Source organism: Rhinolophus sinicus, chromosome 17 (assembly GCF_057876585.1).
Source record: "Rhinolophus sinicus isolate RSI-liver-muscle chromosome 17, RSI-T2T, whole genome shotgun sequence".
In the NCBI taxonomy this organism is placed as follows: Eukaryota; Metazoa; Chordata; class Mammalia; order Chiroptera; family Rhinolophidae; genus Rhinolophus; species Rhinolophus sinicus.
This window is the reverse complement of record NC_142517.1, coordinates 62,831,890-62,846,511: the sequence shown is the minus strand read 5'-3', so window position 1 is coordinate 62,846,511 and position 14,622 is coordinate 62,831,890. Positions and strand designations below refer to the sequence as shown.

Genomic DNA, 14,622 nt, shown 5'->3' with positions numbered 1-14,622 from the left:
GGAGGGAGTTTTATTTACTGATCTCTCCCACATCATAACCTATTTATTGTGGCAGTAGCGAAATTATTTTATGGAAAAGTAAATTTGTGTAAGGGGAAAAAAAGCTTTGAGATCATTTCAAATCCGAATTCAGTGATGAAAATAGGAGTGATCAGAGCAGATGTCATGACACAGCATCCAGGTACAATCCTTTAGGGAAACCTTAGAATTTAGAGATGACACCAAGAAACCTCATCTCTCCTTAGCAAATGTCCCAAGTTCATTCCTGATGAGAGGCAGTGAGCTATATAACACATAGAAATAGCGTGGACTTTGAAGCCAGATACACGTGATTCAATTCACTTATTGTACCTTGAGCAAGTGAGTTAGCTTTTCTCAATGACTTAATATAAAAACATAATGCCTACCTATCCTGCCAGACCTTAAACCTTATTTAGGATCCTTAGGGGCCTAATGTTTTCAGTATGCACCAGATGAGTTCTCCCAGGCCCAGGAATAAACTTGCGTGAATTTCTTGCCCTACGCCCCTGCTTGTTTGGTTCAGCATTCGGATGAAATTTCCTCACTGCACTTCATCACCCTGGGTCTGGCAGCTAAGCTAGGATGAATGTAGCCATTACTGGTGTTGGCCAGTGGGAAGGAAGCCCGAATACATAGTTTTCTACCCCTGTATCTATTCCTGGCTACCCTATCCCTACATCCCCTATCTACCTTCTTTCCCTCAGCATGAAAACATGCTTACATGTAAGTAAGCACCTGTGTATACACACACACGCACACACACCACAACAATATTTCATTCTGAAAATAATTTTATTATTTTACAGTTATTCAGGAAAGTTCCCGGGTTGCTGTGACCAAGATTTAGTCACCACAGAACAAAGGATTAGAGCAGATCAGTCAGTGCACCAGTTTTCTCTCTTCTTTGGATGGTGAGAACAGGCTGTGAAGACATCATGTGCATAATGAGAAAACAACCAACGGGTACGCACTGAGGGGGAGGGGAGGCAGGGAATAGGCACACATGGAATTCTATCCTGCTATCATTCCCAGGCCTATATTTAAACACTGTGTCTTTTCTGTGCTCTCCCTCCATTTTTCTCAGCTCCGTTACCACAGTGGGCAGATGAGTATGGCGCTGAGAAAGCGGAATAACTGTCACCAACAGCGAAGTAGCTCAGTACTTCAAGAGGCTAGGAGTGGGCCTCAGACCAGTCAGCCCTCCCTGTCAGGGAGGCAACGCTTCCCCTAGGACTGGCTCCTGGTGTGCTGCCTTAGGGCCCACATTCCCAGCACATGCAGGGAACACACAATAGTAAGAATCTGAATCCCACTGTCTAGCCAGATCTTCCTGCCTTTCAGTGAAAAAAAAAGGCACGGCCACTCAGGACCTTAGCACACGTGACCAAGGACATAAGCAATGGGATCCTAGCCTTACAGTCCAGGACCACAAATCTCACTCTAATGAGATCTGAACAGCCAGGGATGCTGTCCTCACCTGTGATCCGATGGCTAAAAACCCCAGGGAGTTCTTCAGCTCCCACCCTTTTCCACAGAACAGCTAATCAGATATCTTATGAGATAATGTTCCCCAGAACTTTGTTTATGGCGGGTCCACCTTCCCCCTGAAGCAGGAGAAAATATAACGTAAATGAAGCAAAGTATCAATCAAAATGATACTGGACTTCGGATTATTAGGTTTATTGGAACTGCCGTCCAGGCTGAAAAACATTTCTCAGCATCTTTCAGAGGACCACAAGAGATCAGGGCCCCATAAAATCTGAACAAATCTTGAGCTCCACAATCTCAATCTCAGTTGGTTGAAAAGACCAACTGTGGGGTCTTTTCAGATTATGCGAAAGTGTTCAGGTGCTGGGCAGTAGAAGAAAGCAGACTTGCTGGTCCTTGCGGCTCTAACCTGTGCTCACATCCACTCTGTTTCGCAGGCACTTTCCGTGTAGAGTTGGAGAGAGGACCTGTAAGTGGGAAGACTGTTGTGTTGGACTTGATGGTTTTGCTTTTAGAGGTGAGAGAATTCCAAGTTCCCGAGAGAAGTGGTCCAAAAGGTAAGAACTGAGTTTATAGATGGCCCGTGAAACAGAGAATGAGTAGGACATGAACCATCAGAAAGTAGATGGCTGCTAGCAGTGGCACTCGGGTCCGGGAATAACAGAGCGAACGCAGTACCCGCTTCCATCCAGCACCACTCCGTGACTGAAAGAAAAATGTGAAAGTCAGAGGGTTTATGCTGTGGGGATATGTCCCTTTTCCTTCCCTACCACTGCAGAAAACAGGTACCCCGAAAGTCCCCTGAGGGTCAACAACTTGGCAAATTCCACCAGTTCCCTCCAACCTTCCAAATCCTTCCCGTCTTAGCCCCATCAGCTGCTCAGTGCCTGGACTTCCACTTTCCTTCTCCTCGACCCCTTGCTTCCACACAGCCGGCCCTGTCGGGTGTATAATATAGTTCCCTCTCTTTATCCGCCTTCCCTTCTTACCCGTCGACAACTGCTGCCTGGAAGGTCTATGAGCAGCGCCTGCTCCTGCGCGCCACAGGAGCCAATGATAGGGGTCCGGGCAGCGTCCCAGTCACTGTGCTCCAACCTGGGTGAGAAAAAGAGGCAGGACATTGGTCAGAGCACGAGACGTGGGTCAGGTGACGTCTTCCCAGTCATCTTGCCATGGGACACAGCACAGGGCCTTGCAGCAAAGGCTGCTCTCACATCCATCTGTCCCCATATGAGGAGGGTACAGACAGCTTTCTTTCAGGAGCAGTAACAGGCGGTAAAAACTACCAGGAATCGACCGACTGCCTACTATCTATCAGATGTGGGACTGGGTGCTTCCCATGTATCTAATCTTTAGATTTGAAGTTGGTGTTATCTTCAAAGTAAGGCTTGAAGAGGTAAAATTACTTGTCCATGGTGGCACCGCCAGTAAGAGGTAGGGCCAGAATTAAAAAGCCATGCTGTCTCTATATATCATGGTTTTTTTTTTTCCATTACCCCATACCTGACTCAGAGAAACTCGATATTTTCTTTTTTTCATTTATTAAACGCTAATTGGCAAAAGCATCCAAGCATTGAACTGAACTGGCAGCCTCTACTGCTTTCTGTTTGTTTGTTTTTTGCTGATTTGCTTATTTATTTAATTATGGAACTTCTCCATTTAACGAAGAAGGTGACTTTACTCAATGGTTTCTCACAAACACAAGAACTGGATCAAAGGGACTGCAGGTAACACAATACATCTGATCCAGCATTTGCCTAGAGGGATACACTTTTCAATTGTGGTGGGGAGAATGGAATGCTTTACTCTGGATGTTTCCTCCATACAAAGGGATACCATTAGCATAATACTCCCGGCCTCTCTTTGTAGGTCACACACCCTTTTCTCCCGGAGAGAAAAGGAACACTTTAATCTGATTTGAGTCTAGAAAGAGAAACTGGAAAGCACAGCCTGGGTCCATCCTGCCTGTTTTCCTCTTGAGAGCCAGGCTGACTGTAGAGTCCGCTTTCTGTGCCTGTTCCTTCATGTGGTAAGTGTTTTGGGGGCAGGCTCGATCTGGAACAGCATGGTCTGGCCCTGTGTAGGTCAGCCTGTCCACTTCTGCAGGCTAGGCTGAGAAAGGGTGAGATTGTCTGTAGGTACTCCCAGTCCACGGAGTTCTGCACGCACCACAGAATGAATGCAGGTGAAGTTCTAACACTAGAATGGCACTGCCAGGCCTGAGTGAGCAGCACTGGCTTAGCTACCTCAATGTGCATTCCGCATCCAGGTCAAAGAGCGAACTGTGGAGAGGCTAAGCTCGGATTAGTGTGGCTTGTCCACACACTCGAGAGTCAACCCACATTTTCTCAAGTTGGCTCGGGGCAGGCTAATTACGCGTGAGGCTGAGATCTCCCCCAAAGGGCGGGCTTTCATAGGTCTAAGCAAGCCCACAGCAAGTGGCAGGGCAACAGCCACGGGCACACAAGCCAGAGAATGCTCAGCAGACGTAAGGCAGTGTGGTGTCCCTACAGAGCCCACGCTCAAGGCTGCAGACCAAGGCCCCAGTGGGTGAGGAAAATTAAAAAGTCGTGAATATACTGGATGGGAAAGAAAGGTATCTCAAATAAGATCTGCTCAGCAGGGCTGCCACCTCTGCCACCTAAATTTTACAAGAAAGTATTAATATCACACGTGCCATTCTCTGAGGGAAGAGGCAATGTATGTAGGCGGTTCCCCCCACTCAGATCTAATAAAGGTGCCTGCTTTTGATGTTTCTTTCCGTGGAAAAGGACATCCAGCAGCAAAACATACGTAGCCACTCTCTCCTCTCTCAAGCATAATGATTCTCTTGACTCACTATGCTTGAGTTGGAAAAAGGAACTGGGGCTGTATAGCTCTGTGCTTCCAAATCACACTTTAAGCAAACTTCCCATAAGAAGCACAATTTGCTCTAATGCTGTAATTTTACAAGAGCGGGTTCTTCTCCAAGGAAAGCCTACCCTGGCCCAGCATTGCCTATGACTGAGAAGGGAAGTTCAGGATTAGGAAGTGCATTTGCTAACAAATCATAGCTAGATTCTTTTATATCAGCTTTATAAAGTGGTCCTTTAATCGTCCATGTTTCCATGTTTTAATCTTTTACAGAAATTTCCGTTGGTTCAGATCTCATATAGGGAATGGGGTTGACGTTTATTTGGCCCTCTAAAGAATCCTACACCTACCTCATATAGTTATTGTTGGGATATGAAACATAGCTTATCTCATCCCACATGAAATAAGCTGTCAACACATGGTAGGAATTGTCATTATTCTCTCAGGACAACTGCTTTGTGATTCTCCCAGACTCCAAAAGCACAGTGTTCTCTTGAGTGACTATAAATGATCCTAAACTCACCCATCTCAAGATGAGAATTAGAGCCTAATTATTCCCACGTTTGGCCACTGAAATGCACACAAGTGTGATCAGAAAGGACCCGAGGTGAACACAGGCTGCCTCCCTCAGCGCTTACCGCCGGATCTGTTCCTCGGCCACGGAGAGCGCAGTCTCGGCAGCCACTCTTTGGTCTCGTTCTTCTTCCAGCAGCTTCCTCAACTCGTTCACCTCCTGTTTAGTGTTGCACAGCTGCTGCTGGGCTTGTGCAAAGCTTCAGGACAAAAGGAAAACAAACAGCGTCACTAGATGCAGAACACAACTGCTATTGCAAGGGATTCCAAGTCTTCATCAGGTTATACAGCAGGAAAATGTATGGAAGCTTGTACAAACACAAAGAATATTTTAAAAGCTAAGCTGTACAGCGATGAAATACAGCTGTAGAAAATGCCTTAAAAGATCTTAGGGACTCACTGAATGTCATTCACTTGAATACCGTTCAAGTGAATGTTGTTCACTGGATTAGGGCCATGGGTATGTGTGTACGCTGGTGCTGCTGTTTTTGCTTTGCAAACTTTTCACACTCAATTTGTGAGTTATAATTGTTACCATTTAATCCTCTCATCAATTCTGTGAGGCTAATAAGATAATAAGACATGTTAGGTCCACACAATGGACTCCAGCTGAAATCTAGGTGACCGTCCAATTTCTGTATATGATGCATGCTCCTGGGTTGCGGGCTGCTCCCCTACCTCCGCTGTGGCTGCCTGAGTTCTTCAGGGTCAGACTTCCTGTGAGCTCCATTCTTTTCCTGGGGAGCTCCGGGAGCAACATCTATATTCAGTGGCCCCTAGAAGAAGAATAAGCTTAGCAATTCAGTGATGAAAGTGCTTAAGAAACTGCATTTGGGCAAAAGGCAAACTCGCTTAACATCAAAGAGAATGAGAAATCTTGGAGAGGAATGCCTCCAGTTATAATTCTCTTCAAGTACAGATTTAGAAGTGAGAATCTTCTGCTCTAATCATCTCCTACATAAAACTCTTGATTACATTTTATTCCAGATTCTCATTCTTGAATCTCTCCTCTGCAAAGTTAAAGGCTTACCATTAAAACCTGCTGTCGTCTAGTGTAGGCTCACGGATTTTCCGGAAGCAACTCTGATCCTTCCCTTGCTCAATCCCCCACCCCCAAACCTGTACTCTTCCTTCCATGTCCTATTTATCTCCATATTAATTTCCAGTTTCCTCCAACTTCAACAATGCACTCCTCTCTACTGCCATCAACAGCTCTGCCTGTTTTGTTTCTCGGGTCCAAATCTCGCCACAGCTTTCCTTTGTGAAAGCAAACATCAAAACTTTCCTAGTTTAAGAATTCCAAAAGCCTCAAGCATCACTGTTTTCCATTCACTTTTTCATTTCTCTCCCACCATCTCACCGATCTTTGTTCTTCTAATCCCTTCTGTAGTTTTTCCCAGATCTTATTCCCACGTTAACTCTCCTCTCCTCTCTCACTTTCTCCCCTCACACCTAATTAATCTTCAGCCTGAACAGATCAGCCCCTTCAGTGCTGTTCCTTATGCTTTCTCATTTCTACTCAGTTTCACGTAGCACTTTTCCCGGCCTCTCAGTTTCCTTTCACTCACCACTTGCAGCTCTTGAACCTGCTTCTCCAAGACTGCACAGTGATTGAAAAGCTCGCTGTAGTGCTGTTGGTTCTCCCGAAGGCTCTGACTCGTATCGCAGAGCTGAACTGAAAGCGTATTTTTCTCTTCGAGCAGTTGAGAAAACTGAAATAGAGGACAGGATAAGCACCATCCCACAGGACTATTTCACTCTGAGTAGTGCTTAGGCTAACTGTCCTGAGTTTGAAGGATCTAATTGTTTTACACCAAGCCTTTACTTCAATAGCAGCACTGTGTATTCCTTCAAAGTGAGAAAACTCAGAAGTTTTCGACCAAGAGAGGAAAATAATTTGGGGGAAGTAGCAGAAAACTTTATTTAAGGTGCCCTAGTACCAGGAAGCAGTAGCCCACAGGCGACCTAATAGGATAGGCTATCCCAGGTATGTGAGAGAACGACAGTAGCTTGCGTCCAAGTTGAAGTTACTAAGAAATGACTACAACCCCCAGAGCTCTAGATGGCTGGAGACAGAGCTGTCACCTAAAAATTCAGATAATAACATCACTGGGCAGATTCTTCAATGCTGTAGAGAGTTACAAGTCATCAAGAAAGTACAAATAAATGATAGTATGTGGTAGGAGGGGGAAACAATAAATCCTATGCTTATGTACCTGTAAGAAACTATATTGGGAATAGGACTCTCACAGGTGGAAACATTTCAGTTGCTCAAAGCAGGACTCTCCTCTGCTGTATGAGCAACAGGTCTTTCCTCGAACAAGGCCAGTGTTGGAGGTACTCACTACTTGACAAAGCAGCCCAAGCCACTTCTCATATCAGAGACAGAAAATTAGTTTTTTATATCGAATGAAAAATTTATGCTTTGGCTTTTACCCACTGATTTGAATTCAGGAATATAATTCTAATTCTTCAATTCACTTGCAGGCTGTCAAGTTTTAAGTTTAGTTATGATGAACATCCAGATACACCACAGAGACAGCTCTACTAAGTACCCACTGGAAGACTACGACATGATATGAAAGCAAACTTGTATACCTGGCTGTAGGTTCAATCTTTTTCTGAGTATTCCTTTCTGTAAGTACTCTGGGTTAATGCTTGTGTAAAAAAGTTGAATCAATTTTCAGAGAAGAGAAGAGAACACTTTCTAGAGCTACACTGACGGCATGGGAAGGAGATTTCATGCATATGGAAAATTAGAACAGGAAATCCATATTGTATAACAAAAATAACTGCATAGCCAGAATGAAAAATACAATCTTACTGCTGAAGAGCAATTTTCAGTTTACAAAGCACATTCAAAAGTATTACTTTATTTGAGAGAGACAGAGGAAGGATTTCTGTCCCCTAGGATAGACATAGATTCCTGTGTAATTTGGAGGGGGTGGGGGGTGGAAAACTATGACCCAGGGCCTACTGCCTTTTGTAAATTAGAGGTTTTATTAGGATATAACCACCCTATTTGTTTACATATTATCTATGGCTGCTTTTGTGCTACCTCTGCTCTAGCTCATCAGCGAATGTATTTCATCATATTTACACAGTGAGAAGGGAATAGGAAGGAACAATCCAGACTACATTATACCAATAATCATTCCTCTCATGTTTTCAAGTTTGCATTACATACAAACATCCAACCATGCTGGTACAAATACATATTGTCTGAGCTTCCATGAAAAGAATCAGGGCACAGCTGGGAGTAGAGCCAGTTTGTGCTGACAGCCCATCTGCTACAATCACATCTGAAAAGCCTCCCTCCTCTTTCCCGACTCTTCCCAGTTGTGCACTAGAAGGTAACATAGAAGAACCTGTTGAAGGATGTGTGGGGAGTGACCTCAGTGAAACAGATAGGGAGACGATGGTGGAGAGGAAGGTTTCCTAAAGTAGTTGGATTTTGATCTCTTACTGAATGGATTTCTCCAAATCATTTCCACGGACTCTCCAAGGGCGAGAAAAAAGAAATGTCCCTGTGTTAGGTGATTGGGGTCAGCAATCCCAGGCTCTGAGAAAGGTGACACGTCTGCACTCTGGGATATGCTATAGCTGGCACCTAGGCTTAATCAGCTTCTACCTGTTGCTTCCAGTGGTGGAAACAAGAATTAAATACCAGTCTAGCAGGAAAACACTTACCTTGCTGTTTAGTTGCTGAATTCTTAATTCCTTTTGGTGAATTTCCTTTAAGCTGTCATTGAGCTGAGTCCTAAGAAGTTCTGTTTCGTAAGACAGGTTTTGTGACCCATCTAGGGAAGCTGAAGTCTCTGGGGACGCCTGCCGGGATACAAACACTGATGAAATTCTCTACTAGGATTGTTCATACTTAATTCCTGTCCACCTCATAGGAAGTCATAAGATGGCATGCCTAATAGTAACTGATGGGTGCTTAGCTTATAGAAGCTGGTGCTTCCTGGGTAGTGATTACCTCTGAGTAGCAATTAGCATTGAAATTACTCACCTGTCTTTGGTACTGTCCTTTGAGGGTCTCAGTCTGGGAGGAAGAAGATCTCAATTCCCTCATAAGATTCTGCAGATGACTGAGCTGCTGTTCTTTATCTGAGAGAGCCATAAGGTACTGCTCCTTCATTCTCCTCTCATGAATTTCCCAGGAACTCTTCTCCATCCTAGAAAAAACGTGAAATAATCACAAGCAAAAGTATACTTGTGAGACAAAGATGAATTAATTCCATATTCAAAACAGCATCATGGGCTGTACAGATGTAAAGAAAATACATAAACAGAGTGAAATTTGTATTACAAACAGAATTGTGTAGCCTGATGATGAAGTGGCACTAAAAAAAGAATTTCAACATCACTAATCATCAGAGAAATGCAAATCAAAACCACAATGAAACACCACCTCACACCAGTCCGAATGGTTTTTATCAAAATGTCAACAACTAACATGTGTTGCCAAAGATGTGGCGAAAAGACCACCCTCTGCACTGTTGGTGGGACTGCAAATTGGTGCAGCCACTGTGGAAAACAGTATGGAGATTTCTCAAAAAACTAAAAACAGATCTACCATATGACCCAGCAATTTCACTTCTGGGTATTTACCCAAAGAAAACAGAAACACTAATTTGAAAATATATATGAACCGTTTTCATTGCAGCATTATTTACAATAGCCAAGATATGGAAGCAAGCCAAGTGTCCATCAAAAGATGAATGGATAAAGAAGATGTGGTACATATATACAATGGAATATTACTCAGCCATAAAAAATGAAATATTGCCATGTGCAACATGGATGGACCTAGAGGATATTATGCTATGCAAAATAAGTCAGACAGAAAAAGACAAATACTGTATGGTTTCACTTATATGTGGGATCTAAAAAAAACAAAACAAAACAAAAAAACAAATGAACAAAACACAGCAAAACAGACTCATAGAAACAGAGATCAAACTGACTGTTGCCAAAGGGGAGAAGAGTGGAGGGATAGGTGAGAAAGGTGAAGGGGAATATAGTCAATAATATTGTGATAAGTTTGCATGGTGACAGATGATTACTAGACCCAGTGTGGTGATCACATTGTAAGGTATATAAATGTCAAATCACTATACTATACACCTGAAAGTAGGACAATATTGTACACCAATGATATTTAAAACAAAACAAGTATTTGGTGTTAGAAATCAGGATAGTGGTTATTGGGTAAATAGTGACTGTGAGGGAACATGAAGGGTTATTTCTGAAGTGTTAATAATGTTTCTTTTGAATTTTAATTTTATATTTTTTCAGTTTTACTGAAGTATAATTGATAATGTTAATAAAGTTCCTGATGTAGGCTCATTATATATATAGGGTGTTCAATTTATGAAAGTTTATCAAGCTGTACAGTTAAGATTTGTACAATGTTTTATATGTGTGTTATACTTCAATAGAAAGTTTGCTTTAAAAGTGCAAAAAAAAAAAAAAGATAAACAAATATTAACTGGAAGGACAGGGGGAGACTTCACATAAAAGTAAGCATGTGGTCTGAATACTGAACAATGAGTCAGATTTCCATAATGGGAAAAGCATTCCAGATTCAGGGAACAAACTGAGTAAAAGGCACAAGAATGAATAAATACAGTGAATTTTGGAACTGTTATAGTAGGTGGTGTGTAGAGTGAACAGGGTAGGAAATGAGGATGGAGAGGAAGGAGGTCAGATCACGTAGGGTACTGAATAGCACAATACATAAAGCTTACCATGTAAGCAAAGGGAAACCACTGAATTTCTTCAGAAAGGCAGTCCCATCCATGATGCAATATAACAGCAGGGCTATGAGAAAGTAGCTGTAGTGTCTGAAGGACCTGGGTTCAAACACTGCCTCTGTCATACACTCTGAGTAACAGTTACTTAATCTCCCTGAGCCGTGTTGGTAAAATAGGGATAAACGCTCTACTCCTTAGGAGTCTGACGGGGATTAAATGAGATACTGTACGTCATGAACCAACACAGAGCCTGGCAAATCGTAACCACTCAATAAATATTAGTTGCTGATATTCCTACGTATTTATTTATTCCCTGAATTTGACCAAAAGGCAGGCTTTTGTATGCCTGACCCCAGCTAATTTTTTTTAGTAGTAACAAAAACTGTCGCTCTGCCATATCCTTTAGCTCTACTTCTCCCCATACTATGCCTGTAAAAAACCCGTTAGGATTGAAAACAACTTTCTGCAATGTCTCTTCACCTTCTGTAGCACCAATGTCTCTATTTTTTTTCAATAATAGAAAGTTTTGTTTGAACTGCACCTGACTTTTTTCTTTCTCTCCAGAAATAAGGTAATTTTTAAATTGATATATGCCTGTTATGAAGTAATCCTGTTTGGGTAAGAGGTAACTTGGATTACAGTTAAAATTTTTTCAAAAAGGCAGAACTAAAATTTATAAACTAAAATACATTTTTATCATAAGGACACTATATGCAAAAGATATTTTTGTTTTCTGCGAATACAAATTTTTGTTCTCTGGGAATACAAATATGCAAAAAAAAATTTCTAAAATACTTTCTCTAATATTTTCCTGTGGAAAGTGAGAAAAAACAAGAAAGGAATGTAAGAGTGAGAATGCATGAGAAAGATCAAAGTCTTCCATTAAAATGCGTCAAGTTGCCATTATTTTAGAATATGGACAAGTGGTTATGGTGTGAAAAGATCCTCAACAGAGAATGAGGACTAAGTAACAACCCTGATTACCTGATAGAACTCAGCCATAAAAAAGGGCTAAACCTCACTTACTCCTTAAGACAGCACAGGAACCAGAGTAGAATAAGCAAACCAGTAGCCACAAGTGGAAGAGAAAGGTTATGGTATAACTCTAGGCTCTCCTGATAAGCCAACCCCAAGGCCAGTAGAATCTTGAACAAGATATTCCAACTTTCTCATGGTTGAAAAGCTCATTTCTCCCATATATTTCAAAAAACAAAAGACAGGGAGTCTTGCACATATTCAGCTAAAGAAGTTGGTCCTAAAGTCAGTCAATCAACTCTGTGTTCTCATTTTCTTCTTCCGTCTAACAGTGAAGTAAAATGTCTTCCTTTCCTTCTTCAATTTTACTCACATTTACTTGATATATAATTTTACTTTTCTTCAAAGTTGCTCAAAGATGGAAGGTAAAGAAAGGCTAAGACCAAGATGGAAAGGGAGTAAATGAGGGGCAAAAAGAATCAACAGACCAGAAATCATTTTTTTCCTCCCTCTTTTTCTCTTTCCTAAGGATCAATTTTATAAGGAAATCATTCTTTAGGAATGCCCTTTGAGGAAATTTAAAGAGGAACAGGTGGCTGCAGAAAATCAGTCTTTAAAGGTTTGAAGTTCTTCTTAGGTTTACAGTGGTAACTGGACACTTATTTTTTTGTACTTCCAGGTGATCTGGATAGGATATGGGAGACCTCATCGTGATCCCAATCACCTTTGAAGGGACCTAAATTCGATGGTCAGCATTAATGTGCATCTGAAGGAAGACACACACTGAGAGCCTGATCTCTTTATGATAAACTGAGATTCTAACAGAATAAAGCTGGGGCAGCTATTCCCTGGGGGTGGGGGTACAGCTGTGGTTGAAATGGAGCAACTTATCTTTTCTCTCGAGGTTCGATTTCAGAAAGAAATTTGTATTCCCAGAGAGCAGAAATTCATAGATTTTACCTTCTCTGCAGTCACGATCATTTGGTAAAGAAATAATGTGTTCTTGTATTATCTGGGAAGTTGCCAAATTCATGGAACGAGTCTGATGTATGTTCACTTATAAGAAAGTCCATAATGATGTTAAGCATGAAAATCTTCTGGAGGTAACTTCACTCCATACAATTTATATCACCAAATTCTAAAAAGTATTTGCTCTATAAACTTTGCTTAAGGTTTATTTTGAAATTCACATTATTAGAGTGCATATGCACATAGGATCTGTGAAGGAACAAATCTCGTGTGCATTAAGAGCTCCCTTATGGTTGTTACAATCATTTTACTGTGTTGACATCTATCATCTGGTCATCCTTTGTAAGCTGGATAGGAACCTATCCAGTATTCCACCTCAGTATTCTCTAGATTCACTTGCCTGTGGTTTTCCTGTAGTAGCTGGTGAGCCAAAGCAGATGCTGCTTGATGAGCACTTTCCAAATTGGAGATTCTCCTTTCACTAGTAAATCTTGAAAGCTCTGGGTTGATTTTAATAAGGTGGCATGCACTGTCTTAAGATAAACAGTAATAAAGTCCCAACAATGAGATTGCGACAACAGGACCCATTTTTATATACCGGTAAGTGTTTATTCTTTAACTTTTCTATTTGGGTCGAATTTGTTAGAAACACTGAATTAAAAAACCAACCAGAATTACAGTTACTGCTCATATCTTAATTTTTTCTGCCCTGATAGTTTCATACAATCCCGTTATTCACCTGTTTCTTCAAGGGGTGGCTGGTTAGCTCAGTTGGTTAGAGCGTGGTGCTGATAACACCAAGGTTGCTGGTTCGATTCCTGCATGGGCCATTGTGAGTTGTGCCCTCCTTAAAAAAAAAAGTACCTATTTTTTCAAAAGAATAGGGCTTGGATTTCTTGATACAGATGAGATAGAGTAGATGCATTTTTCCTATTCCTCCCACTAAGTATAGATTTAAAACCCTGGGAATTATACAGAAAAACAAACATAAGGATATTTGTAAAGATGGAGAGAAGAAGACAGACTAGCTAGGGACCCCAGTACTTGAAGAATGACATAGAGGTAAATTTGCTGGTTTTTCTTTTTAAATTCCATATCACCCAAACTGGGTGCTGAAGGATCCTCCAATCTGGAAACACTGAGGGTCAAAAAAAGTTTGCTCTCTCTTGTCAAAGGACCTGGAAGGAACAGCCTAGTGAGACAGAAATAATGACAATGGCCACTCTACACCAGGTGAACACCATGGAAAAACCACAGTATCTTCCCATCCCCATTAAGAAAATCCTAGTGGACTGGCTAGAGCTACATCCTTGCCCTACGGTAACTAGGAGCACCTCACACTCCCTGCTGGGTGGTGTCAGAAGAAGCCAAGTGTGTACCTCGGACTGTCACTACCACCCAGTGGTAAAGAGGGACCTCTCTCTGACTGTCTCCACCCCTAACGTGGTGTCAGTGGAGAAAAAAAGTGAGACCTTGACACGCACCTCCACCCAGAACAAGGTAATGAAGGCTCCTCCCTGTCCCTACAGAGGCAGTACCTGAAGAGGCCCAAAGGGAAGTCTGGACTTTGGGCATTACCCAGTGGTAACATGGTCCCCCTCTACACCCTCGGTGGTATCAATGGAGGCCATGTGTGGAGCACGACTTCTATCCTCATCTAACAGTAGAGGCAACCTTTCCCACTAACTGTGCTGTCAATGCAGTATGTGGGAATCCAGGACTTCCACCTGTTCCTGGCAGTATCAGGGCACCCCTTCCCTCTAGGGGTATCAATGGAGGCTGAGTGGGGTGCCCACTGGATTTCACCCTCCATTGGCAGTAAAATGGCAGGGTTCCCCTTCGCCTGCTGGTGTGGTGTCAGTGGAAGTTCATTAAAGCAGAAGATTTAAATAAAATTGATTGAGAGTTTTATAACATAATTTCCAAAATGTTCAGGATACAACTGAACTCATCATACTACAAACTAAGGACGTAGCATTCTAAG

General features: G+C 42.1%; 1 protein-coding gene and 1 non-coding gene across 11 annotated transcripts in view; one reads left to right on the top strand and one right to left on the bottom strand.

The window, feature by feature from the left end:
• Positions 1-794: 794 nt before the first annotated feature.
• GOLGB1 (golgin B1) overlaps positions 795-14,622 on the bottom strand; it is a 73,650-nt gene continuing 59,822 nt past the window's right edge. For 9 of the 10 annotated variants that reach the window (XM_019729616.3, XM_019729619.3, XM_019729620.3 and 6 more), the window contains 7 exons: positions 8,948-9,113; positions 8,626-8,763; positions 6,504-6,647; positions 5,614-5,711; positions 5,001-5,135; positions 2,499-2,604; positions 795-2,214 (listed from right to left, as the gene is read on the bottom strand). In XM_019729616.3, the coding sequence (XP_019585175.3) occupies positions 2,080-2,214; positions 2,499-2,604; positions 5,001-5,135; positions 5,614-5,711; positions 6,504-6,647; positions 8,626-8,763; positions 8,948-9,113 (922 nt within the window). In that variant the 3' untranslated portion in view covers positions 795-2,079. Of the gene's footprint in view, positions 2,215-2,498; positions 2,605-5,000; positions 5,136-5,613; positions 5,712-6,503; positions 6,648-8,625; positions 8,764-8,947; positions 9,114-13,038; positions 13,172-14,622 lie in introns of those variants that run through there. The other variant, XR_012495990.2, reaches the window with a different exon arrangement.
• On the top strand, positions 13,395-13,468 carry TRNAI-GAU (transfer RNA isoleucine (anticodon GAU)). Its single transcript has one exon. It is a non-coding gene; the product is annotated as a tRNA-Ile (tRNA).